This window comes from Capricornis sumatraensis, chromosome 2 (genome assembly GCF_032405125.1).
Source record: "Capricornis sumatraensis isolate serow.1 chromosome 2, serow.2, whole genome shotgun sequence".
NCBI classification, from domain to species: Eukaryota; Metazoa; Chordata; class Mammalia; order Artiodactyla; family Bovidae; genus Capricornis; species Capricornis sumatraensis.
Genome location: NC_091070.1, coordinates 23,933,152 through 23,959,197, shown reverse-complemented (window position 1 = coordinate 23,959,197; position 26,046 = coordinate 23,933,152). Strand labels below are relative to the sequence as shown.

Genomic DNA, 26,046 nt, shown 5'->3' with positions numbered 1-26,046 from the left:
GTGTGTACGCGCACATCACACATACATACCCTTTTATTTAGGAGGATAGACTAAAAGAACTTCCTATTTAAAAGTACAAGAGTGGAAATTATGGAACAACAAGAAAACTGTCTCCAAAGACCCCAGGAAAGGGCGCATTTAGAACCACTCCTATTGGTACTTGTAAATTGTGGATACCAACAATCTAACTAGTATTATAGTAACAAAACTTTTTTCTAAGCTAGGTGATGAGAAAAGTGTTCCAATTTCATGAAGCCTTGCCTAATCATTTGAGTCAACTTTTAGAATTCCAAGACTAGGTTCTTATTCCTTGCCATAGGTACATTCTGATGATTGTTCTTGCTTCTGTTCCTCTTACAGCTGCTGATGGCCCAGGAGATCGTTTCATCATTGGAGAATCCCAAGCTGGTGAACAGGTGAGATTCATAAGCCTGAAAAAGGCCCTAAAGATTTTAGTTTCATGGACTTTCAGAGTCTAATCCTAAACTTCTGCCATTGTTTTTATGGAAATCTTAGAGAAGGATTAGATGGGTCATCAAAGAGATGAAATGATGATTCCCCTGAGAAAGAATCAAATGAATTCTTTCTTAACTGAAAGAACCTGCCTCTAGTCATATACAGCATGGACACAGTGTTATTAGTATATCTCACAGACTTGCCCCACAAGCATTTACCAGCCCTGTGATTGAATGAATCTTTCTTTTAGTATAAATATTAATGTTCTGAATAGAGCTATAATTTCTAAGTGGTTTTCTCAGACTTTTCCTCAACTCATGTTATAAACAGGAAAACTTAGAAGAAGCAAATTATTTCATCTTTCTTGCTAATCTTTTTTTTTTTTTTACTTTATTTTACTTTACAATACTGTATTGGTTTTGCCATACATTGACATGAATCCACCACTGGTGTACATGCTAATCATTTTGATTAATTTTACTCATTAGGGAGCTAACCAGAGAACAGATATACATATATTTCTAGTAAGAAATGAAGTACTAAAAAAAAAAAATGAAGTATTAATGGGCCACGGTGGACATACAATAGAAGTCCTCTTACTGCTTTTGATACTAGTAATTGGTCATTTGATTGGAAATAAGTTACAAATGGCAAATTATCTTTTAAAATAAATTTAAATTAAATAAATGAACATTTATTTGTCATTAATCTGATGGAGACCCAAGGCTTTTCTTTTAATAAGTATTTACTATTTGAGTTTCTGTTACACCCACAGGGCATTATATGGGATTTCTAGTGTTGGTTTCTTTAAAGTGGAAGAAATTTTAAGGACCTTTGCACAGTGTCTAAGTATAGACTCCTTCTAGATTTTTATTATATTTTTACAGTACGTTTTACAGTTGTTTCACCTACACCTAATTTGACAGGAGTTCTTTTTTAGCAAACTTTTTAAAATGAGTTGTTCCAAAGGCTTAGCTTAATTTTTTCAGGAAAAATAGAACCCTTTTTACCCTCATATATCATTGGTTTATGGAATATTTACTTAAATAACTTGATACAGTAGCAGCTATCGCCCCAAACTGGTACAAACAAGTTTGGGAACAAACAGTTTGCATCTTAGACCAGTAGTTTACAAGTGTCTAACAGTTTCAAACTTAGAGTGTACTGTAGGCATCATCTTGTTCAGTAGGAAGCGTATGTTAATCTAGTGAGCTGTGAAAGTCGATTAAAAGAGCTCTTTCCTTATTGACTAGAATCAGAAAAAGACCAGCACACTTTTCTGCTGTCACCAAGCACTCATAAGCATTGTATAAAAATAAAGGAGGAAATAATAAGTAGAGCAGTTGAACAAAAGCTATGTCCCATACCTTAGCATGTCCTCCCATATGTACTAAAAATAGAGAGGGGTTGAGGAAGTATACAGGAGCATATGATGCTAATGGTGGCAACCCTAGCTCCCTCACCGCTACCAAGGAGTGTGTGTACAGAGCTCTGACACTGAACCCAGCACTATAGTAATTAGATCCTTATCCGTGCTATACATAGGCTTATTTCAGTCTTCATGACTGTTTTCCTAACAAAAAGAACAACTAGTCTTGCATCCCTTTTTTTTTTATATAAATAACTTAGATTGTGATCTCATAACTTACTTCACCTCTTGGTATGTATATCCATCAACAATGGACATCTAAAGCATCCATTTTTTAACAAAGCTCCAAAATATTAATTATTCAAGGAATACTTCTCTGATCTTCAGTTGAGTCTATCCAACATTTATCAAGCACACCTACAGTTTGTACCAAGCACTCTGCTAGGTTGTAGGGATATAAAGTAGATTAATACATGATTAATATTCTGAACAGTTTATATCTAGTGGAGGAGACAGAGTATAAACAACTAAATATAATACAATATTTTAAGTGTTAAACTAATGCTGTCAGTCATGTGCTGTGGAAAACAATAGAGAGGTTAAGCATTTCATCCTAGAAGGGTTAGGAAAATGACATTGGGGCTGGGTGTAAGAGAGTTTTTGCAAAAACAGAAATGAAAAAGGACCACACCAAGCAGATAGTATAGTGTAAGTCAAGACCTAGTAGTGTTTGTGGTAGTCATAGCCTAGTATACTTAGGCATAGGTAGTAGATTGTTAAGAACCTTATGGACCCTTAAACTTTATTACTAGTTATGACTTCCAACTGAAAACTAGAAGCACAAGAAAAGTTGTGAAATTATAAATTGCCAGCTTCTTGTAAGTTCTCATAAAAGTATGATAGGAAAAAAAGATCAACACTATACAAAAAAACAGGGTTTTTCCTCAAATTACCCGGGATGTATTTTATCTCTAACGGATGTATCATACACACACACACTTTAAATCAGTCTCAGAGATCTTGCAAAAGCCAAATTGCTCTTTTATTGAAAGTACATATGCTTGAGACCTAGAGTGCCACTGCATCCACTAAGACAGTTTTTTATTTACAACATACTTTATTGATGTATGAAATACTTGATCTTAGTCACTTACCATTCGGTCCTATTGATTAGCATTCAGTATCAGTTCAGTCACTCAGTCGCATCCAACTCTTTGCGACCGCATGAACCGCAGCACGCCAGGCCTCCCTGTCCATCACCAACTCCCCGAGTTCACTCAGACTTGCGTCCATCAAGTCAGTGACGCCATCCAGCCATCTCATCCTCTGTCATCCCCTTCTCCTCCTGCCCCCAATCCCTCCCAACATCAGAGTCTTTTCCAATGAGTCAACTCTTCTCATGAGGTGGCCAAAGTACTGGAGTTTCAGCTTCAGCATCATTCCCTCCAAGGAAATCCCAGGGCTGATCTCCTTCAGAATGGACTGGTTGGATCTCCTTGCAGTCCAGGGGATTCTCAAGAGTCTTCTCCAACACCACAGTTCAAAAGCATCAGTTCTTTGGCACTCAGCTTTCTTTATAGTCCAACTCTCACATCCATACATGACCACTGGAAAAACCATAGCCTTGACTAGATGGACCTTTGTTGACAAAGTAATGTCTCTGCTTTTTAATATGCTGTCTAGGTTGGTCATAGCTTTCCTTCCAAGGAGTAAGCGTCTTTTAATCTCATGGCATTGGACACTTTCAATTTCAGTTATGCAATTATGAAGTGCTATCTTTGGACAAAGTTCAAAAAATCCAACTCAATACCTCTATTAAGGAAAAATCAAGATTTGGATAGTTTTTACTTTATATAAAGTATATGAAGTATAAAAACTAAAAGGAGTATTCTTAGCAATCTATAGGAAGTACCTCATGTATTGCTAGAGTTTTTCTAGTTGATTCAATTCAATTGCCATTTATATGTCTACTCTCAGTGGATATATAAATATCTTTGTATATCTGGAAATATGTTTTACGTTGGGTTTACTGTAAGTGAGCTGGTAGGAATCCTTCAGCTAGCACTTAGAATTGCTGTTTTGGGATAGGAGCCAAATTTTTTAATAGCTACCCAAAAAACACTTCTTAAGACTTAGTTTAAGCCAAGAAGTAGGGAAAATTACAGGTATAACCTTAAAACTTAAAGTAAATTTGCATAGTATGGTACATTGATCCAGACTAAATTGAGATAGCCTGCAGGCTAACACACTTCAGCTTAAGAAGCAACTACCTGAAACTCACTTTGGGATTCACTTTCCTGAAAAGGCACTTGGAGCAGGAAAAAGTCTTTTAAACGTCTGTATTAAATATTTTAATTGCACAAGCTCGTAAGATAGTTTTGACATTAACACCTCTACTAAAAAACAAATATCTCAAACATTCATAGTTTTCATAAAAAAATCACCACACTGCAAAATGGTCATGTTTAGTGAATTAAGAAATGTACCAGATAATAAGCAGTATCTGGCGCTGAAGAAACAAATTAATGCATTGGGCCCTAAGCTTTTTTTTTTTTTAATTCTGTGTATTATCTTGGTAGAAAATTACAGCGTTGTTGTTGTTCAGTCGCTCAGTCGTGTCCCATTCTCTGCAACCCCGTGGACTGCAGCACACCAGATCCCCCTGTCCTTCATCTGCAGGAGCTTGCTCAAATTCGCGTCAAGTCGGTGATGCCATCTAACCATCTCCTCCTCTGTCATCCCCTTCTCCTCCTCTGTCGTCCCCTTCTCCTCCTGCCTTCAGTCTTTTCCAGCATCAGGGTCTTTTCTAATGAGTTAGCTCTTCACATCAGGTGGCCAAAGTATTGGAGCTTCAACTTCAGCATCAGTCCTTACATTGAGCATTCAGGATTGATTTCCTTTAGGATTGACTGGTTTGATCTCCTTCCAGTCCAAGGGTCTCTCAAGAGTCTTCTCCAAAACCACAGTTCAAAAGCATCAATTCTTCAGTGCTTAGCCTCCTTTATGGTCCACCTCTCACATCCATATGTGACTACTGGAAAAACCATACCTTTGACTATACGGACTTTTGTTGGCAAAATAATGTCTGCTTTTTAATATGCTATCTAGGTTTGTCAGACAAATCCTGGTAGCTCAGCTGATAAAGAATCCACCTGCAATGCAGGAGACCTGGGTTTGACCCCTGGGTTGGGAAGATCTCCTGGAAAAGGGAACAGCCACCCAATCCAGTATTCTGTCCTGGAGAATTCCATGGACTGTATAGTCCATGGGACTCAAAGAGTTGGACACGACTGAGCGACTTTCAGGTTTGTCATAGCTTTTCTTCCAAGGAGCAAGCGTCTTTTAATTTCATGGCTGAAGTCACCATTTCCAGGGATTTTGGAGCCCAGGAAAATAAAGTCTGTCACTGTTTCCATTGTTTCCCCATCTATTTGCTGTGATGTGATGGGACCAGATGCTATGATCTTCGTTTTTTGAATGTCGAGTTTTAAACCAGCTTTTTCACTCTCCTCTTTCACTTTCATCAAGAGGCTCTTCAGTTCCTCTTTGCTTTCTAGCATAAGGGTAGTGTTATCTGCATATCTGAGGTTATTGATATTTCTCCCAGCAATCTTGATTCCAGCTTGTGCTTCATCCATCCCAGCATTTCACAAGATGTATTCTGCATATAAGTTAAATAAGCAGGGTGACAATACACAGCCTTGATGTTCCCCTTTCCCAATTTGGAACCAGTTCATTGTTTCATGTACGTTTCTAACTGTTGCTTCTTGACCTGCATACAGGTTTCTCAGGAGGCAGGTAAGGTGGTCTGTTATTCCCATTTCTTTAAGAATTTTCCACAGTTTATTGTGATCCACACAGTCAAAGGCTTTAGCATAGTCAATGAAGCAGAAGTAGGTGTTTTTTTGGAACTCTGTTGCTTTTTCTATGATCCAGCAGACGTTGACAATTTGATCTCTGGTTCTTCTGCCTTTCATAAATCCAGCTTGAACATCTGGAAGTTTTCAGTTCACATATTGTTGAAGCCTAGCTTGGAGAATTTTGAGCACTACTTTGCTAGTGTGTGAGATGAGTGCAATTGTGCAGTAGTTTGAACATTTATTTATATTAGAATATAATATTTCTGGATAAACCTGAAATGTCTCTTATTCAAATATCAGAGTAAGAGGAAATAAAGTACATAGCTCAATGCCAGATCTGATCTCAAGAATCTTTCTCCAATGACTTGGAAAAAATTAATGAGATCACTGGAATTGTAAGCCAAGAAGGATTACATGCTTCATGTAGTTATTGTGATAATGAGATCATGCATGCTTATTCATTCATTCTGGAAATACTTATTGACTGCCAACTTTGTGCCAGATACTCTCTAGGCTTTGGGATGATAGAGCAATAAATATGTCTGGAAAGGTAGTGATTAAAGATGAATGCAAGTACTCAAAGGAAACTAACAAAGGAATGTGAAACATTCAGGTGCTAGCAACAATAAGATTTCATTCCCACCTTTAAGTCTGAAGGGGCAAAGAGAGAAAGTGGTACCTGGACCTGGGAGATTGATAGCTATGGGAGAGGGCCACCTAATAGGAAATGTGGCATCAGTGCTATTAGATATGACATAGCCATCACCAAACTGCAAGCCAGCAGGGAAACAGCACGGGGAATAAAAATTGTACTTCTCTCTCTCCTACCCTCTCGTCTCTTGTTGTTCAGTCACTAAGTCTGTCCATGTTTTTACAACCCCATGGATGGAAGCGTGCGAGTCTTCCCTGTCTTTCTCTGTCTCTCAGAATTTGCTCAAATTCATGTCCATTGAGTCGGTGATGCCATCCAACCATTTCGTCCTCTCTCACCCGCTTCTCTTCCTGCCCTTGGTCTTTCCCAGCATCAGGGTTTTCTCCAGTGAGTCTCTTGCTAGCCCCTCCCACTGACTGAACTTAACCAGAAGCCAGAGTGATGGGAACCCAGTTGAAATAATCTGCGAAAACCAGCCTCTAGGAATAGAAAATGATGATGTGAGCTAAAGAGGCAAACAGAAAATGAAACAAATTTCTGTCTTTATAGGGCTTATATTCTGAAACATAATAATGCACTTAACCGTAAGCCTAGCATAGACTGAGTATTCCACAAATATTAGCTATCAGTTGCATTATTTGCAGCAATAACATTATAGAAATAAGTTTCTTAAGGCTTTTCTAACAAATGAATTTCCAGTTTTACTTTGATTGTACATTTAGTGAATGGATAGTTTTCCTTAATCATTCCTTTTTTTTTAATGTGGTGAAAAATATGTAACATAAAATGTACCATCTTAACCATTTTAAAATGTACAGTTTTTTAGATTATATAATTATATTTGCTAAACTTTTACTATTAATTGCATGGTACACTAATATATTTTATAAAGATTTTCAAGAGCAGTAAATTTTCTGGTCTGCCTTTATTTAACCAAAATGTTTGTTAATAAAATACTATATTTGTCAAACATCAGAACTTCAGCAAATGATCAACATGCTGGTTTTTCATAATTGTCATTCATAAAAATCATATTGCATGGCATTTTTTTAAAGACTATCATATCACTTTACATATGTTAGAAGATTCACACTGAGTGAGAGACAATAGTGGCAAATATAAGTGGCAGTTCTTCAAAAAGAAAGCAGGGCACCAAGAAAAACATCTGATAGTCATCACCTTAAGTCAAGTGAAAGCCTCTTTGGTCTAAGTGTACCTGTTTGACTTTTATTATATTTTCCCAAAATGAATAAGACTCTCCTTTTACAAAAGTGAAAAAAAAGAAAGTATTAGTCGCTCAGTCATGTCCGACTCTTCATGACCCTGTGGACTGCAGCCCACCAGGTTTCTCTGTCCATGGGGTTCTCCAAGCGAGAACACGGCAGTGGGTGGCCATTTCCTTCTCCAGGGGATCTTCCTTTTATGGTTTGTTTCAAAAACTGTTAACATCTGCAGGAGTTTCCTTTGCAGGAGCAAAGTAAATCACCTCTTTCTTGTGTGTTTCTATTTCCAGCCAACTCAGACAGTAATGCCAGGACAAGTCATGCGGGTTACAACAGGTGCTCCAATCCCCTGTGGTGCTGACGCAGTAGTGCAAGTGGAAGATACTGAACTGATCAGGGAATCCGATGATGTACGTCATTACCAGGTCTTATGGCTTCATTCCTGTGGCAGTATTATAAGTCATGCCCATTTTCTGCAATGTTTATGAGATTAGCCCAGTTGTTTTATGTTAGGACCTTACATTGTAGTGTATAGTGAATAAGGAATTGCCTTAGGCTGGAAAACCTTTTATTATAGAAACTGTTTTTATGACCATTACTGGGATTACAGCAGAATTTGAACCACATTTGAGCCAAGAAATTGCATTTGCAAGCAAGGAAAGAAACTACCTCAAGATAAAAAAAGCAATGATATTAACTGTTGTCCTACCATCTAGCTGAGAAATTTGCTCATCAAAGCTAGCTTCTGATAAAATGTGAAGAATTTACAAAAAGAATTTAACAAAGAACATTTGGGCAAGTTCTTGAATACTTCACTAAGCCAAGCATTTAAACCAAATGACCCTTTCAGCTCTGGTTTTCTATAATTCAGGAAAATCTGTGCCACCAAATTGCAGTCTGGAAACATTAAATTTATGTCAATTCCCCCTCTATTTCCTAAAATAAAGGACTCTGTTCTTTTATAAATAAAGGCCTCTAAGTAGGCCTTTATCTCACTGAAACTACTGGCAGTTATTGAATCCAGAGGATCAGTCAGGAATAAAAATTTCAATGGAAGATTTACTGATTTTGTTTTGGAAGAAGTTTAAGATATCTTTTATTTTTTAATACAAGAATAAATGATAAAATATATTCTCCCAGACTGAACATATAGTAAAATTTGGCCATGCTGAGATATACCCTCTTTTCTTCATTTGAGGATTTTCCTTTTTATCACCCACAAGTACTTACTTCCCACAAGTAAGGCTTATAAAATTCAACTCTTGCATACAGGTCACATTGTCCTGCTGTTAAAACGGCCCAACAAATTTATTGACATCAAGGAAGCCAGCAGAGCATTGAAATCCAGAACACACTCTGCCAGCTGACAAGACACAGTTCCAATATCACAATATTAGTCACAGTTCATAAATGTAAAAATTATGATCACCATTAATTTATAGAGATCTACTACCAGGCAAACTGTAAGTCTTCACTGAAATTTTTACAGATATTTGGGAATCTTGACATAGTATTGAACCCGTGATTTATGGGAACAGAATAGTTACCTCCACTCACATTCACTGTATCTATTAGAGTAGAGATCTGTGTGTGTGTGTGTGTGTGTGTGTGTGTGTGTATGTTTTTCCTTGAGAATGCTATTTACAAAGTATGAGTCAATATTTGAGTTGGTACATGTTTTAAAAGTATGAGAATCAGTGAAAATGTTTACTTATTCTTTGGGATCAAGCCTAATTTTTCAGGAACCTGTGGTAGAAATTCATGTTCAAAGGATTTTGCAAAGGATTTCCTGTTCCTCTGTATCTTTATATATTCTGAGCCTATCCAATAATGAAAGCATCTGAATAGCTAAATTCTATTGATCGAAATTCAGTCAGATTGCTCTGTTTGAAATTACATGATTTGCTGTTACCATAGGGCACTGAGGAGCTTGAAGTACGAATTCTGGTGCAAGCTCGGCCAGGCCAAGATATCAGGTAAGTTCATAAGACATAGAATGTATAGCCAACTTTTGTTTCTACCATGATCATGAACTCAGGAAAGCATGGCTATTATAAATTCACAGCTCAGTCAATTAACCATTAGCTTTCAGGGATTTTAACCAGTAGCAAAATGATTTTTCTAAATTATATATCCCATGTATGCCCTACTTACTTTTTTATTACATTAGTAAAGGCAAATGATTTATTCAAAAGCAACATGAGAAGGAGGCAAAGTCATAAGCCTGCATAATCCATCAGTTCAGTTCAGTTCATTCGCTCAGTCATGTCTGACTCTTTGCGACCCCATGAACCGCAGCACCCCAGGCCTCCCTGTCCATCACCAACTCCCGGAGTTCAGTTAGACACGTCCATCGAGTCAGTGATGCCATCCAGCCATCTCATCCTCTGTCGTCCCCTTCTCCTCCTGCCCCCAATGCCTCCCAACATCAAAGTCTTTTCCAATGAGTCAACTCTTTGCATGAGGTGGCCATAGTTGATCCTATTTCTAGATAATCCAGAATTTCCCATCCTTACCCCTAGGTAACTGAGAATTTGATATTAACACAGATACTTTCAAAGTTGAGTATTTATATAATTAGCTGAAAGCCCCTCCTCAACTACCAATAATAATGGAATGATGTGCTACTCTTTGTATACAAAGTTGAGCCTACTGTCTTATTATAAGTAGTGTATATCCTTCAGATGATTTTTCTCATGATTGAATATGTTTGCCCTGATTCCATTAGTCCTAATTTATTCAACATTTTGTAACAAAGCTACGCTTCTTCTACTCCTGTGGGGGCAAAGTGAATGGGGTGGCCACAAAACTGGGCCAGTCTGAGTGGCCTAATGGAAATTATCTCCATGGCTGTCACCTTATTAGCATCATTCTCTTCACCACAAGGCTGACAAGCTCTGGAATGGCATTAGATACTTTCGTATAAATGCCTGCCTTACACCAAAGAAAGTTTGCAGTTGGTGTTTTTGACTATAATGTGCTACAAAGCAATTTGTAAAAGAATTTTCAAACATAAAGTAGCATATTCCTGTTTAACAGCAATAGATACAAATCTATTTCTGTCTTCTATTGTGTGATTTAATTTTTTTATATTATATATTTATTTATTTATATTTTACAATACTGTATTGGTTTTGCCATACATTGACATGAATTTTTTTTAATTAAAAAAGCATAGAGTTTTAAAAATCTCTTCATTTTAGCACTCTGTTCCATGCCTCATTTCCCCTTTTCCCCCTAGAGTGTCCTCTTTCTCTGACACTAAAGTTTCCCTCTGAGTTGAGAAAATATTGTTCTTAGTCATACTGCTTATGGTTCTGCTTTGATTTTCAGACCCATTGGCCATGACATTAAAAGAGGGGAATGCGTTTTGGCCAAAGGAACCCACATGGGCCCCTCAGAGATTGGTCTTCTGGCAACTGTAGGTGTTACAGAGGTTGAAGTTAATAAGTTTCCAGTGGTTGCAGTCATGTCAACAGGGAATGAGGTAAAAAATGCGGGGGGAGGGGCGGGTTGTGACAAGGGAAGAGGGGTAGTGGGACTTTCAGTGAAAAGCGTTTCTGATATTCTGTGTTCTATATTATAAATAGAATATTAAGGATTATAGGTCTTACCACAGTTCTGTAACAAGGGAATAATAAATGGGCCTCGGGATAGTTCAAGTACAGAAGATGAAAAGGAAGAACTAGAAACTATATATTAAGAAGCGTTCCCTTCCATTTACTAGAATGAAATATTACAACCAATGGCCTTCCACACATTCAGTACATATAAACAGAATGTTGACTGCTAGCTGTAGATATTCAGTTGTGCAAACCTAGTACTTAGTCTGCTGGTATAGTGAATCGTGCCTGCTCTGCTGCTGAGATGATGGGCCACCTCTGTGGGAGAAGTAATTCAATGAATTGGGACACCATGGCTAGCCCTTTTTCTTGCTTAACATTCCATGTGATCTTTAGTCACCAGGAAGGATTTGAAAATCATTTTTCTCTCCAAAGATAGCATCTCTAGTGGCATGCTATTCAGAATATGTCAAAATGTCATTTCAGTCCTAATTTAGGAAGGGAGATGTAGTCAGTATTCTGAGAACTTTTGAAAAACTTTCTGTTCCCTCTTTGCTTAGGTTATACAGAACTTCAGTGGGAGGCTATAAGTCCAAACTAGGAATATTGAAAAGTGAATCTGCTGGAAATTCAAAGCCTAAAAGCAGAATCAGAAACTACTGAGATTTTTTTCAAATTATTCCTTAAGATCGTGAACTATTTTTAAAAAGATTAACAGGATTTTTTTTTTCTATCTCTCTTTTAATCTCTAACATTCTGAAAATAATCCATTTGCTACCATTATTTTTCATTTCTTAGACTTGGAAATGAACATTTTCAAGGGTCTAATGCCCTTACAGCTCTTTTGGAAAGGACAGAAGAAAAGAATATTTTTTTTTTATAATGGAGAGATAAATCAGCATTCTACATCTGTTTACTTCCCAGTATAGGTGTACTGCTAAGCTGCTAAGTCACTTCAGTCGTGTCCGACTCTGTGTGACCCCATAGACAGCAGCCCACCAGGCTCCCCCATCCCTGGGATTCTCCAGGCAAGAGCACTGGAGTGGGTTGCCATTTCCTTCTCTAAATAGGTGTACTAGTCATTCCCTAAAACTATTGACTGACCCAAAAGAAACATTCTTTTCAGTTGATCTACACAGTGATGATTTTCTGTCCTTAGGACCAACCAACACTATGTTTAGCATCAGAAAGAAATTTCTGTTCAACTGATTGACTTAATGAACTGTTCTTATTTGAGATTTATGTATATGCTTTGTGCATCTAAGTGACCTCATGGGCCTTAGGAAAGCTAGGTAGAATGAGCAAACTAATAGACAGCTATTTATTAGGCAACTTTGTTTAAGCTACATTTTTTGTTTTCCTCCTAATGACTTTGTAGGTCTGGATTCTCAGTTACTCCCCCAGAGTACATTGGCAGTATTTTTTAAGCTACCTTTTATACTCTTTACTAAGACTATTTACTAGTAGTAGGGAATAGTGACAGGATGAGACTAGAGATGGTACCTACATGGTAGAACCTAAAGAAGATTTTGTAGTTTTAGTTCCCTGCCCCTATAGACTTGATTATCTTTGAAGAAGCTTTGATAAATCCTGTGTGACTCTCTTTCCCTTCATTTTCTGGCCTGCTGTACTGACATGGTTTTCCAAGGGAATAATGCTTTTAAATTCCATGATCTCTAGTTCCATGTAGTTTGACATTCCTCCTTGTGCTGTGCTGTGCTTAGTTGCTCAGTCGTGTCCGACTCTTTGCAACGCCATGGACTAGCCCACCAGGTTCCTCTGTCCATGGGGATTCTCCCGGCAAGAATACTGGTGTGGGTTGCCATGCCTTCCTCCAGGGATCTTCCCAACCCAGGAATCGACCTGGGGTCTCCTGCATTGCAGGCAGATTCTTTACCAGCTGAGCTACCAGGGAAGCTCTGACATTCCTCCCTACTCCCATCCAAAGTTAGCTGTTACTAAACTTATGACTCTGTCACCATATAGTTCAACAAATGTTTATTGAGTACTTCTATGCCAGACACTATACTGGAAACTAGAGATAAAAGAGATAAATAAAGCATAGTATCTCTCCTGAAGGCTTGAGATCCTCAGATAGCCGGAAAACAATAAGAAAAAAATTGTTCATTTATATCAAAGAGGCCAGAAGTAATTACATTTGTATATTAATGTTATAAGTCTATAATTTACTCACTCACAGCACAAGCTCCACTTAAGTATTAGTTCTGATTTCTCCTGATAAGTATGGCTTCACGTATGCCACCTCTTGAATCCAGTGTGGTATATTGATAAGCAGAACAGTAGCCTTAGGCAGCCCAAAGAATGCCATACAAGATGTCTGCATAGACTCAGTCAGAACCTGCTTTGTATTTTGTGACTACATGAGCTTATTCAGGGTGAAGGAATCATTTTAAAATTGGGAAGCCAGAGTTGCAAACTATAACTCACACAGAATAGCTGATGTAGACATTTGTTAATTTTGACAAACTGTGCATGTTGAAATTTAAGTAATAGCATCCAGTAATTAAATAATTGTGGTCATACATTTCCAACCTCATGCATTTGCTCAATAAATGTTTGTTGAGCATCTGTTACATGCTGAAATACCCACCAGAGGATCTCTTAAGTAAACATCAGACTTAGAAGATAGGAATAATCTATACCTTGAACCAGTTTCCTGAGATATTAAAAAGGAAACTCAGCATTCGGGAGGGGAGCATCAGGCTTTCTTCAGTGGGACCAGTCATCATAGTACTTCACACAGCCATACAACAACTGTTCTCTTTGTTCTTAAGTAACATTTAAGTGCAGGAAATAAGAGTTCTACTAGAAGGGAAATGTCCAGTTTCAAATGTTACCACATTCATGGAAGCCCAAAGCCTGGCTTTCCATTATGGATTCATTTGTAATCCCTTCTATTCCATATACAAGTTACTATTCAGAGACCATTTTTACCATAAAAATGCTGTCTTCTAACAAGTTGACCTTTTTTTTTTGGTCAAATTTCCAGAGAAACTGAGGTAGAAAGTTAACCGAAGTTCAAATTTGGCCTTAGAAATGGAGCAAGGATTTTGTTAACTTCACATAAAAGAACACACTCTCTGCAGAAAATTAGAAAACAGTAGTAAAACTAACTACAGGTCATTCTGTTCTTTATTATCGGCATGCACTGGCAATTCTAAACAATGTCAGTGATAAAATATTCCTTTCCACTGAGGCAGTCACTCTTTCAACCCCTCCTCTCTCAGCATGCTATCACACTGATGCCAGATAATATTCTGAGTACTGGAGACCACAGCAGCAAGCAAGACAGATAAAGCCCCTGCTCTTATAGAATTTATGTTCTGATGGGAGGAGGGGGATAGTCAATAAACAAACAGTGATAAATTGTATGAATTTTTAAAGCAGAGTAAGATGATAAAGATTGCTAGTGAAAGAGGTATATGCCAGGTGTATAATAATTGTATTCAATATAATCAATTATTCATTGTATTCAATTCTATTGAATAATGTAATTATATTCAGTATAATCTATTGAAACTTATACCATATCAACCCTTTTATTCTCTCCCTTATACAATAAAACTGGAAGCCTGAAAACACAATTTCTTAGGCCTTCTTTCTCTGTGGTCCAGGTATGTTTTGCCATTGGGATGCATTAACATGATATTAGAAGGTGGAAAAAGGCAGCAGCAGTAGAATCTCCTCAACTCAGTAGCATCTCTCTCCTCCAGCAGCCCCGGGGACAGTGGTGACTTCTGGCAATTACTGATCTTTAGTGATATACTTTTTTTCTTTTGTTTCTCCAACTTGGCAACACACTTACAACCAATCCCATGCATTAATTCCTCTCTTTTCCCGCTCTCTCCATTTGAAAAAGCTAAAGGAGTTTTGATTTTCGTGTCTGGACCTGACGGGCAGACAGATAGAGTCCTCTGTTTTACAAAGACTAATTAGGCCTCACTGATGAGGGAAATCAGAGGGGAAATTCGAAGACATTGAAGGTACATGCTGTGTGACTAGAGTTGTGTCCCCAGCAGAGGGGATGACAAACACAAAGGCCCTGGAGTATGGTGCATGCTTATCACGTTTGAGGAACAGCAATGAAGGCATTGCTGAAGAATAGTGGGAAGGTAGCAAAGTGAAAGGAGATGAAGTTGGAGAGGTAACAGAAACGAGATCCTTTTATTCTAAATAGACAGTGTTGAGGAAGTGAAACATGAAATATCTTAAATTTGCAAATGCTTCCTCTGTCTTCTATATGAATGATTTGGCATATGGGAGGGAAAAGGTGAAGGACCGAGAGGCCTGTTGAAAGGCTGTGGAAAGAGTACTCCAGCAAGAGATTTGGACCAGAATGGTAGTAGAGATGGTGAGAAGTAATCAGATCCAGAATATATTTTGAAGGTAAAATCAGCAAAAAAGATTTGCCAGAGAATTCAAAGTAGAAGATAAGAGAAAGTTAAAAGTCAAGATGAACTCTAAGGTTTTGACCTGAGCTTTATAACTGACCTAAGGAGAGTTATCATTTACCCTGATAAGAAAGATTAGGCAGCAGAAATCAGGGCTTCTTCTTTGGAAATGTTAAGTTTGAGATACTTATGAGAATTAAGAGTAGGCAATTAAACATATTAGTCTGGAGCTTAGGAAAAAGGTTAGAATTAAAGGTACATATTTGAAAGTTATCAGCATATATATATAGTATTTTTAAATAGTACATATATATAAATATAGTATTTAAAGTCATGAGACTGCATAAGGTCACCTAGGAAATCAGTATAAATAGAAGATAGGAGGTGTAACTTTTACACTTACGCAGCTGTCCCTTCTTCCTCTTTCCCCAACCTTTATATTTCCAAGTTTTATTTTCTAATTTTGACTCTTGATGATATCATCTCTCCATTCCATAAAATATATTGTTTCCCTTGAAACTGTAGATGGTAACTTACAGATCTTTAAACTGGATAGCAGTCTGCCAGCTGCCATTAGCTTCAAGAAATCAAGACTGTATGATTGTTACCTAGTTACCGAAGTACTAGCAATAAGTATTCCTTCCAGAGATGGTGAGTTTTCATATAATTTCAGTCACCTTCAGCCATATTCCATAACTCATTCATTCATTTTTATTCATCCCCCCCCCACATCCTTCCCTGTCTCTCCCTCCCTCTCTGCAGCCCTCTCTCTCTTTCTCTCTCTCATGCACATACACACAGAACTAGGTGTATTTATGTCCACTATTTATTTTATTCCATCTTTTATAAATCCCTTGGCCACTCTAATAACAGGTGTTTGTACAAACAAGTTTATACTTTAGACACATAAGGTCTGTCTAAAATCCCCCTATAGTGTTCTTTGGGGGCTGCCGCAAGCAGCTGTTGCTATAAAAGTACAATCTTTAAAATCTTTGTCCCTACTAGTAAGAGAAAAAAATAAGAAGTTGAGTGTCTACTGTGACCAGTACTGCTATGTGCTTTATGATTAAAGCAACACTATGAGGTTAATATAACTATCCTTCATTTTATGTAAGAGAAAATTGAAGCTCAAAAACAAAGCAACTGACCCAACATCATGTATTTCATCTAAGTGATTAAGCCTGGTTTCACACCTGTCTTTTGCTGTAATGACCTTTTTCCACTATTCCACAATGCTTCCCAATTCCTTAAATTTCATTTCCCCAACTTTTTAATGGAAGTCTCTGAAACCTATCAGGTTAGATTTACCGACTCTGCGACCCCGTGGACTGTAGCCCACCAAGCTCCTCTGTCCATGGGATTCTCCAGGCAAGAATACTGGAGTGGGTTGCCGTTTCCTTCTCCACTATTTTTCTTTTAGCCACACTTTATTTCTTGTCCAGATTAAATACCATGACTCACCACTTGGAAGTTGCCCTCTCTAACACTTCAGATAGCTTCACTCCTTCAATTTATTCCTTTGCTTACTATGGTGAAACCCAAAATGAATGATTCCTTTCTCCACTTCTGCCATTTTTGTTCCCAAGCAGAAAAACAGTACTGAATAAAATTCACAGAACTATGATTACCTGAACAACTACAAATTACTGGCATTTAGTGGCAACCTGGAACTTAAAGTTGTTCAGTAATTCTGATGTAACTGTCTTGTTGGTTTTCTAGCACATTCTTTCAGATCCAATATGATAGTTCAGTCATACATTCTACCCCCTCTTCAAACCTCAGCAGCAGCCCTGCTTTCAACTCTTGGCAGATAATCTCACTACCTTTGTGGGGAAAGGTGAAGCTTAAAAATAAATATATCTGTGAAACTGAGCACTATGAGGGCTCCCTCTTCTTCCCGTCTCATTACCTCAAAAATTTCCCCATTCCTTTAGCTATATTCCTTTCTTTCAATCAAAAAAGAAGAGGTACTTCTCCTTCCTAAGAGCAATACTTCTACTTTTAAGCCTACTTTTTCTCACCTTCCTCAGAACTTTGATCGCTAAATTATTTCCTGTGTCTTCTGGGTTCTCTATTTTCTCTCTAGTGGTTCATCCTCCTGCATCCAAATAGACAAAGATTACCACTATCACAAGAGAACCTATATTTAAACACCACTTTTCCTCACTGAGCTACTGCATAGTCACCTCCTATCTGCTACTAGATTTGTTGAAAGAGAGGTCAGCAATACTGCCTTTCCTTCCTTACTCTCCACTCTCTACTCAAACTCCCAAATCTCATTCAGTTCAGTTCAGTTCAGTCGCTCAGTCTTGTCCAACTCTTTGCGACCCCATGAATTGCAGCACGCCGGGCCTCCCTGTCCATCACCAACTGCCGGAGTTCACTCAGACTCACGTCCATCGAGTTGGTGATGCCATCCAGCCATCTCATCCTCTGTCATCCCCTTCTCCTCCTGCCCCCAATCCCTCCCAGCATCAGAGTCTTTTCCAATGAGTCAACTCTTCACATGAGGTGGCCAAAGTACTGGAGTTTCAGTTTTAGCATCATTCCTTCCAAAGAACACCCAGGGCTGATCTCCTTTAGACTCCCATTAGTATAAAAACTGCTTTCCTGAGTATACTCATCACCTCCTAACCTCCAGAACCTGCTCTGATATTCATCCTCCTTACCATGTATATATCATTTGACATCAGACACATTCCTCACCCACCACCTGGAAACTACTTCATTCCTAGTGCTCTATGACAGTTCTCTCTTGATATCCTGACAACTACTTTTTATCCTCATTATGCCTTTCTCCATTCCCTACTTGGAAAATTCCCTTAAGATGCTGTTCTCTGCTGTGTCCTCCACTCTCTCCAGATTCTCCCTTAGACTTTTCTTCTCATGCCAAATATGTGCAGGCAGCTTCTCATATCTAAAGCCCTAATTTTAACCTCTTTTGTAAATGCAAGCCTTCATTTACAACTTCCTTTGGATATTTCCACCTCATATTCCTTGGACAGCAAGGAGATCAAACTAGTCAATCCTCAAGGAAATCAACCCTGAATATTCATTGGAAGAACTGATGCTGAAGCTGAAGCTCCAATACTCTAGCCACCTGATGTGAAGAGCTGACTCACTGGAAAAGACTCTGATACTGGGAAAGATTAGGAGCAGGAGGAGAAGAGGACAACAGAGGATGAGATGGCTGGATGGCATCATCAACTCAATGGACGAGTTTGAGTAGACTCCAGGAGATAATGGACAGGGAAGCCTGGCATGCTGCAGTCCATGGGGTTAGAAAGAGTCGGACATGACTTAGTGAGTGAACAACAATCTCATCTTCCACCATTGCCTAATCTCACTCATCACTTTTCCCTTCCTACTATAAAGAGTGGGATACTTCCTTCCTGACTTACCCCTCCTTTTTTTAATGTGTTGTTGTTTAATTATTTACTTAAATTTTTGTTGGGGTATAACTTGCTTTACAAAGTGGTATTAGTTTCTACTGTTTTTTAAAGGCATCATTCTTCCCTAAAATGTTTATTACCAAGGTCATCAGTGACATTTTTTTCATTTTTAATTATGATAAAATACACATAACAAAACGTTTACCATGTTAACTATTTTTAAATGTATTTTGTTGTTGTTCAGTCACTAAGTCATTGACTTTTGACAATTAATTTTTCTAAAAGAGGAAAAAAGAAAGAAATGATATGTAAGGGAGCTGTTTGCAATGGATGTGGAAATAGTTAATGACATATAGAAGTCTAATATCTTCCCTGTGTTAAGATGAGAAAAGTCTTAGATGCAGACAACTCCATTTCAGTACATTAAAAAGAGAGAAAGTAAATCATGATAACAGTCTTGGGCCCCTTGACAATTCCATCAAGACCATAGGGTTAAATCTCTGAAGAACAGAAACAAAGAGGGAGGTCTCTTAAAATAAGTGATTTCTCTTTTAGACAAATAAGACAGAGAACTTCCTCCTGAGGATTTAACAAAAGAGATTTCAAATGTTTTGGTTTTTTACTTAAATTTAATTTTGAAGCAATGCATAACAATAAAAATGATAATCACTGAATATTCAGAATAATATTCATCCTCTGTTCTAAAAGTACTTTCAAACTGTCCACTTAAAAAATAGTCACAATTGAGTTACCTTTTATTGGGTGAGAATTTTTAGGACTTCAAGCCCAGGAGACAGTGTCTCAAGTAACCTTGAGAGAACTGCTCCAAGGAAGGGGGGCGGGTCAGGTTATATAGAAATTTGCAACAAAGAGCAGGTACTCTGATCATCCAGAAAAACATCTCCTTCTGCTTCATTGACTACACTAAAGCCTTTGACTGTGTGAATCACAACAAACTGGAAAATTCTTAAAAAGATGGGAATACCAGACCACCTTACCTGCCTCCTGAGAAACCTGTATGCAGGTCAAGAAGCAACAGTTAGACTGGACATGGAGCAAAGGACTGGTTCAAAATTGGGAAAGGAGTATGTCCAGGCTGTATATGTCCTGCTTATTTAACTTAAATACAGAGTACATCATATGAAATGCCATGCTGGATGAATCCCAAACTGGAGTCAAGATTGCCAGGAGAAATATCAACAACCTCAGATACCACTCTAATGGAAGAAAGTGAAGAGGAACTAAAGAGCCTCTGGATGAGAGTGAAAGAGGAGAGTGAAAAAGCTGGCTTAAATCTCAGCATTCAAAAAAATGAAGATCATGGCATCCTGTCTCATCACCTCATGACAAATAGATGGGGAAACAATGGAAACAGTGACAGTCTTTATTTTCTTGGGCTCCAAAATCACTGCAGTGATTATAGCCATGAAATTAAAAGACGCTTCTTGGAAGAAAAGTTATGACAAACCTAGACAGCATATTAGAAAGGAGATTCATCACTTTGCTTACAAAGGTCCATCTAGTCAAAATTATGGTTTTTCCAGTAGTCGTGTACGGATGTGAGAGCTGAACTATAAAGTAGGCTGAGCGTTGAAAAATTGATGTTTTCCAATTGTGGTGCTGGAGAAGACTCTGGAGAGTCCCTTGGAGACTCAAGGAGCTCAAACTAGTCAATCCTAAAGGAAATCAACCCTGAATAGTGCTTTGGCCACCTGATACAAAAAGCTGACTCATTGGAAAACACTCTGATGCTGGGAAAGATTGAGGGCAGGAGGAGAAGGGGGCGACAGAAGATGAGATAGTTGGATGGCATCACCGACTCAATGAACATGAGTTTGGGTACTCCGGGAGTTGGTGATGGACAGGGAAGCCTGGCATGCTGCAGTCCGTGGGTTCACAAAGAGTAGGACACAACTGAGCGACTGAACTGAATGGGAGCACAAAACTTTCCATATATGGTTCTAGGTTCTTTGGCTGGTCTAATAATTAAATTGACAGATTACTGGAGAAATATTAATCTTGTACATATAGGAATCCCATAAAAATATGAGACTTAAAAGCAGTCATGCAATTGAGGTTTGTCTGCCAATCTGAGCTGAGAAAGGGAAAGACCCTGGGACATCAAAGCAGGAGAAGGGCAGTTCACAGGAAGATGAGAAGAGCAGATGTTTTGTAATCAGTCGTTCGCCCTGCCATACAGGTAGGTCTTTTAGGTGAAAAATTTTCTCCTGGTAATGGCTCTTTTTCAGGGCCAGGTCCCCTATCTAAGTTCTTAGGCAGTCAAGGAAGTCATAAAAGTTTTTGTTGAGTCTGCTATGGTTTGATTGCCTACAGCTCAAAATAATCCACGTACCAAAGAGGTTTATTTGGAGATGGCATATTCTGTTCCCCTTCTAAACAAAATAAATTTCAGCTAACTTTGAGAGCTCAACAAAAAAGGATCAGTGCGTGCTACTTCACTTCAGTCGTGTCTGACTTTTTGTGACCTCATGGAACTGTAGCCCACCAGGCTTCTCTGTTCATGGGGTTCTCCAGGCAAGAACACTGTAGTGAGTTACCATTTCTTTCTCGGGGGGTCTTCCAGGCCCAGGGATTGAACCATGTCTCATGTCTCCTGCATGGGCAGGTGGGTTCTTTTCCACTAGTGCCACCTGGGAAGCCCTCTACTTGTAACTTCATCACTAAGTTATCTGGAACGTGCTGCTGCTCCTCTCTGGTATTCCTGCCGCACCGTCTATAAAATGAGTCTTCAGGCTGGATAGGCTCCCAGCTCTAATGCAGTGTCACTAGTTCTAAACAGCCCCACCCAAATCTTACAATGAAATCTTCCAACCACCTTTATTTTCTGGAAACCAGCATCTGTGAGAACTTTTCCATAGCTCAAAATTTAACCATCTTCCTGTTTTTCCTGAGCTTTCTTGCTTTGTGAATGACCCTTTCAGGATCCCAAGAATAAAGCTGTCCCCAAAGCTTGAAGGAGATAAAAAGCAACAGCAGTATAAGAGAGTAAGCTCCAGGAGTTGCTGATGAACAGGGAAGGCTGGAGAGCTACAGTCCGTGGGGTTGCAGAGTCAGACACAACTGAGCAACTGAACTGACTGGCCTGCCTGCCTGAGTACAAGAGGAGAAGAAATTTGTGGGCTCTTTCGCCTTCCTCTCCTTAGTTTAACTTCTGACCAATTTAAATATTTGTTATACTTTTCCTGGAAACTTGAAAAGTTGAATTTGGAATCCAGTCAAGGAGAGAAAAAAGGATCAGAGCTTAATGTAAATGCTGGACTTACCATCATAGATAACAACTTCCCCAAACACAGAGACTCAGAAGACCTCAGTGAGGTGCAGTTTAACCAAAATGAGAATACTGGTGGCATGGGGTCTTCCCTAAGTGTGGTGGGGACTTCATGACTATCATGATCCTAGTACAGACCACCTGGGAAACCTGCTGATCATACAAAGCTGGGTATATTAAATTTCTGAACAAGGGAGAGCATCACCTTGATAGAGTGCTGAGTTTTCCAAATTTGCTGGCATATTGAGTGCAGCACTTTCACAGCATCATCTTTCAGAATTTGAAATAGCTCAGCTGGAATTCCATCACCTCCACATAGCTATAGTTTGTTCATAGTGATGCTTCCTAAGGTCCACTTGACTTCACATTCCGGGATGTTTGGCTCTAGGCGAGTGATCACACCATCGTGCTGGGTCATGAAGATCTTTTCTGTACAGTTCTTCTGTGTATTCTTGCCACTTCTTTTTAATATCTTCTGTTTCTGTTAGGTCCATACCATTTCTGTCCTTTATTGAGCCCATCTTTGCATGAAATGTTCCCTTGGTATCTCTGATTTTCTTGAAGAGATCTCTAGTCGTTCCCATTCTATTGTTTTCCTTTCTTTGCATTGATCACTGAGGAAGGCTTTCTTATCTCTGCTTGCTATTCTTTGGAACTCTGCATTCAAATGGGTATATCTTTCCTTTTCTCCTTTGCTTTTCACTTCTCTTCTGTTCACAGCTATTTGTAATGCCTCCTCAGACAGCCATTTTGCTTTTTTGCATTTCTTTTTCTTGGGGATGGTCTTGATCCCTGTCTCCTATACAGTGTCACGAACCTCCGTCCATAGTTCATCGGCACTCTGTCTATCAGATCTAGTCCCTTAAATCTATTTCTCACTTCCACTGTATAATCATAAGGGGTTTGATTTAGGTCACACCTGAATGGTCTAGTGGTTTTCCCTACTTTTCTTCAATTTAAGTCTGAATTTGGCAATAAGGAGTTGATGATCTGAGCCACAGTCAGCTCCCAGGGTTGTTTTTGCTGACTGTATAGAGCTTCTCCATCTTCAGCTGCAAAGAATATAATCAATCTGATTTCAGTGTTGACCATCTGGTGATGTCCATGTGTAGAGTCTTCTCTTGTGTTGTTGGAAGAGGGTGTTTGCTATGACCAGTGTATTCTCTTGGCAAAACTCTATTAGCCTTTGCCCTGCTTCCTTCTGTACTCCAAGGCGAAATTTGCTTGTTACTCCAGGTGTTTCTTGACTTCCTACTTTTGCATTCCAGTCCCCTATAATGAAAAGGACATCTTTTTGGGGTGTTAGTTCTAAAAGGTCTTGTAGATCTTCATAGAACCGTTCAGCTGCTTGAGCGTTACTGGTCAGGGCATAGACTTGGATTACTGTGATACTGAATGGTTTGCCTTGGAAACGAACAGAGATCGTTCTGTCGTTTTTGAGATTGCATCCAAGTACTGCATTTTGGACTCTTGTTGACTATGATGGCTACTCCATTTCTTCTGAGGGATTCCTGCCTGCAGTAGTAGATATAATGGACATCTGAGTTAAATTCACCCATCTCAGTCCATTTTAGTTCGCTGATTCCTAGAATGTCAACGTTCACTCTTGCCATCTCCTATTTGACCACTTCCAATTTGCCTTGATTCATGGACATAACATTGCAGGTTCCTGTGCAATATTGCTCTTTACAGCATCGGACCTTGCTTCTATCACCAATCCCATCCACAACTGGCTGTTATTTTTGTTTTGGCTCCATCCCTTCATTCTTTCTGGAGTTATTTCTCTACTGATCTCCAATAGCATATTGGGCACCTACCAACCTGGGGAGTTCCTCTTTCAGTGTCCTGTCTTTTTGCCTTTTCATACTGTTCATGGGGTTCTCAAGGCAAGAGTACTGAAGTGGTTTGCCATTCCCTTCTACAGTGGGCCACATTCTGTCAGACCTCTCCACCATGACCCGTCCGTCTTGGGTGGCTTAGTTTCATTGAGTTAGACAAGGCTGTGGTCCATGTAATCAGATTGGCTAGTTTTCTGTGATTGTGGTTTCAGTATGTCTGCCCTCTGATGCCCTTTCTCAGCTCCTGTGGTCTTGCTTAGGTTTCTCTTACCTTGGACGTGGGGTGTCTCTTCACGGCTGCTCCAGCAAAGTGCAGCACTGCTGCCTACCTTGGACGTGGGGTATCTCCTCTTGGCAGCTCCTGCGCCACACCCTCAAAAGGATACTTAAAGGATTTTCAGGACTGGGATTGGTCATGGGGTGGTTTTAAGGTAGTTTCTAAATGTGGTCTAGGCAGAGACTGATCACATTTTGTAAAGCAGCTGAGTTGCTGAAACAGCTTCATTTTTTCTTTGGAGTAAGAGTCCATATGGAGTTACCATTGTCTCTATTTGTCCATGATCTTATAGGAATATATAGGTCTGAATAAGCTTGTGTTGTAACAATTTGACTTAAGATAGTTTGTGTTAAATATCATGGTTTGGTATAGTTTGCCTGTTTCGCAAGTTGATGTATCTATTTTATCTCTCAAAAAGAAAGTTTGTTGGCAAGATAGCCAATTATAAGGCTTTTGAAGAAATTTAGATATATTGAATACCTGAAATTCAGACGAATGGGGAGTTGATAAGAGAGTGAATGGAAACCTAGGGTCATTGAGCAATGGAGTAAGGATTAAGGATCGAAACCTTTGGGAAGATGTAGACTGCAAAGGAAAAAAAAAGGTTAAATGTTTGAAAGCTGGAAATACAATGGCACCATTGACGGTAACAGAAACAGGAAATTGAAATTTGCCATTTGGCAGAGAAGAAAGTAATAAGATATGAAGATAATGGGTTATCTTTTTTACTTTCTATTGTAGTTTTTCTTTTGTATTTTAACTATAGTAAGTTTTAGGCATCATTCTAGAGATGACCAGAAGATGTTAGAAAATTAGATTTCATTTTAACGAGGAATATTGTGAATTTATTCTAGTGTATGCAACCTTATAATCTTTCATTCAATTCTGTGTATTTTCTTTGAAAATGCTTAAAATGCGCTGGAAATCCCACACCCTCATTTAACTAGCTAATATTTCATTATGTCAGTTTTACAGACAAACAGCCAGTGATCTCTAATTGTTCTATTATTTCTGGAACTTTGTGCAGCAAAATAACAGAGAGGAACATGAATGGCAAAGACAATGCCCTGTTAACAGGGAAATCTTATTCCTTAGTTGGTGGTCAGTATCCTTTGTGAAAAAAATCTTTTCTCTCCATTGGAACTTGTCTGATTAATGCAGTTAAAAAGCTGTAAGTCTTGGCCTTTATAAAATTATAATAAGTTCAATAACTATGTGTTAATTAAGATCAGAAAATCAACCTATATTAGTACTGCAATAGCTCTTTCCCAGCTCTGCCAGTGACAAAGGATACGAGTGGGTTGCAGTGTCACATGGCATGTGATTAAGTTAGATTAGTACAGGATTTGAAGGGAAGTCTCCCAGGTGACAGTCAATAAGATGATCAAAGTTTTTCTCCAGATATTTTAAGGGGACAGTTGGTTGAAAAGCTACTACTTTTCCAACATAAAACCAAAAGTCCAGCCACATGGTATCACTAATGAGTCAGAAGGAAAGACTGAAGGGGCTTGAGTACTGGGCTGAAGGGCTGAAGTACTGCTTGGCAGTACTGATATAGAAAGTCCTTGGTATTAACCATATTAACAGCCTAAGTGTCTGAAGTATGCAGGCTTGTCTTCAGCCTCCTAAGATAATATTCCAGGCTTTCTCACTCTTTTTTCATTTTCTAATTTTCTGAAATCAAAGTACATCTTAAAATTGTATAAAGTTGCATG

At 38.6% G+C, this 26,046-nt stretch overlaps 1 protein-coding gene across 8 annotated transcripts in view; it reads left to right on the top strand.

Annotated features, from left to right (window-relative positions):
* GPHN (gephyrin) overlaps positions 1-26,046 on the top strand; it is a 546,364-nt gene that overhangs the window by 465,669 nt on the left and 54,649 nt on the right. For all 8 annotated transcript variants that reach the window (XM_068965812.1, XM_068965810.1, XM_068965811.1 and 5 more), the window contains 4 exons: positions 361-416; positions 7,851-7,970; positions 9,478-9,536; positions 10,894-11,047. In XM_068965812.1, the coding sequence (XP_068821913.1) occupies positions 361-416; positions 7,851-7,970; positions 9,478-9,536; positions 10,894-11,047 (389 nt within the window). The remainder of the gene's footprint in view (positions 1-360; positions 417-7,850; positions 7,971-9,477; positions 9,537-10,893; positions 11,048-26,046) is intronic.